The sequence below is a fragment of the Chiloscyllium plagiosum genome, chromosome 51 (assembly GCF_004010195.1).
Source record: "Chiloscyllium plagiosum isolate BGI_BamShark_2017 chromosome 51, ASM401019v2, whole genome shotgun sequence".
Taxonomy (NCBI): domain Eukaryota; kingdom Metazoa; phylum Chordata; class Chondrichthyes; order Orectolobiformes; family Hemiscylliidae; genus Chiloscyllium; species Chiloscyllium plagiosum.
In genome coordinates this window covers 3,282,859-3,284,735 of record NC_057760.1, presented here as the reverse complement: position 1 = coordinate 3,284,735, position 1,877 = coordinate 3,282,859, and the positions used below count along the sequence as shown (strand labels likewise).

Here is a 1,877-nt window from a genome sequence, read left to right as displayed (position 1 = left end):
CCTATCTCTGTAACCCCCTCCAGCCCCTACACCCCTCCCTTTCTCTGTAACCTCTTTGCAACCATGAAATGCTCCCCCTTCATCCCAAATGTCTGATATTTAGCCAATTCTCTATCTATGTGAATGTACCAGCCCCACATATTAAGCAGCCTAATACGTGGCACCTTTTCAAACATGTCTTGGAAATCCAAATACATTACTTCTATTAGTTCTTCTTTATCTATTCTGACTGTCACCTTCTGAAAGAATTATAATAAATTTGTTTGATATAACTTCCTCATCATGAAGGGATATTGACTCTGCTTGATAATTTTACAAAGATAAGTACAAGATAAGGTTGCACATGAAAGTTTCCCTACAGAAACCTGGTTGGCCTCTGATACAGGTCTGGGGGATTTATCCACCTTGATGGTCCAGCACTCCCTGCTCTCTAATATGGAGAACTTTTGAGATATCACTGTTTATTCCTCCAAGATCTCCCAGCTTCCGTATCCTTCACAACAGTTAATACTGATGCACAGTATTGTTTAGCATCTCTTCCCCTGCCCCATCTGCTGCGGTTCCACACAGAGGCAGTCTTGTTGACCCTATACTGTCCCTAATTACTGTTTGTACTCTCGTACAGAGAGAGAATCTCTTTGGATTGTCCTTAACCCCTCATTGAGATATACAAGATTCCAAGGGGAAGTTGTCAGGGGGAGATGTGGAGTGGTCGTTCCCCCTTGTGGGGGAGTCAGTGACAAGGTGACAGATTCTCAGAGTAAGGGGTCGCCCATGGGAGACAAAGGGGAGGAGGGGAGTGAACCTGTGGAATTCTTTACCACAGAGGGCTATTGAGGCCTGGTATATTCAAGGCTGGAATAGATTTTTTTTAATCAGAAAGGGAATCGAGGGTTATGGGGAAAAGGCAGGAAAATCAGGTTGAGGAGTGTCATTCAACAGTGGAGGAGACTCAATGGGCTGAGTGGCCTACTGTTCTGGGTCTTATGTAGTTGTTAGAAATGGGAGGTTGTGTGGAGGAGGGAAACACAATGGTACCGGTGATTACCCGTAGCGAGCAGAGCATAGCTGCTACCTTCCCTTACCCGAGCATCGTAAGCTCTGAGCTCTCTGATATCCAGGTCGAGGTCCATCAGCTCGGACTCGATGCTCATGTCTAGCATCCCCCTCCTTTCGTGGTGGCTCTGGGCGTAGTAGTCGTAGGGTTCCATTTCTTCAGGTGTCCTGAGTGGCATTCCCAGCTCCCCCGGGTAATCTGTCTCCATGTCCCCTATCTCCAAGGTGTCCTGCGTATCAAGAAATGAGAAAGTGTCCTGGAGCTCCAAGGTGATCTCGGAACTGATCGGCAGGCCCTGCAAAGTGTCTGGGGGGTGGGGGCAAACAGAGTGAGAGAATCAGTCCCTCTTTCATCCGGTGCCTCAATCTCTACGCTCACTTTCTCCTTCATGCTGTCTGACTCTACTTCACTTGAAGGATTTCCCTCTGTCGCTGTTGTCTCCCTCTGACTATCTCTCCATCTCAGTTACTTACCCTGTCTCCTTCCCTCTGAATCTTCTCTCTCCACTTCCTCTCTCTCTGTCCATTTGTTTCTCTCTCTTAAAGAACGTTGTATGTCTCTCTATGTCTGATTTTTTTTTTAAGATTAGATTCCCTACAGTATGGAAACAGGCCCTTCGGCCCAATAAGTCCACACCGACCCTCCAAAGAGTAACCCACCCAGACCCCCATTCCCCATATTCACCCCTGACTATGGGGCAATTTAGCGTGACCAATTCACCTGACCTGCACATCTTTGGACTGTGGGAGGAAACCCACGCAGACACGGGGAGAATGTGCAAACTCCACACAGGCAGTCACCCGAGGCTGGAATCGAACCT

General features: G+C 47.6%; 1 protein-coding gene across 1 annotated transcript in view; it reads right to left on the bottom strand.

The window, feature by feature from the left end:
• Positions 1-1,384, bottom strand: part of LOC122544770 (keratinocyte proline-rich protein-like) — a 4,068-nt gene extending 2,684 nt beyond the window's left edge. Inside the window, exon 1 of the mRNA XM_043684095.1 lies at positions 1,086-1,384. Within this exon, the coding sequence (XP_043540030.1) occupies positions 1,086-1,265 (180 nt within the window). The 5' untranslated portion in view covers positions 1,266-1,384. The remainder of the gene's footprint in view (positions 1-1,085) is intronic.
• Positions 1,385-1,877: the final 493 nt, after the last annotated feature.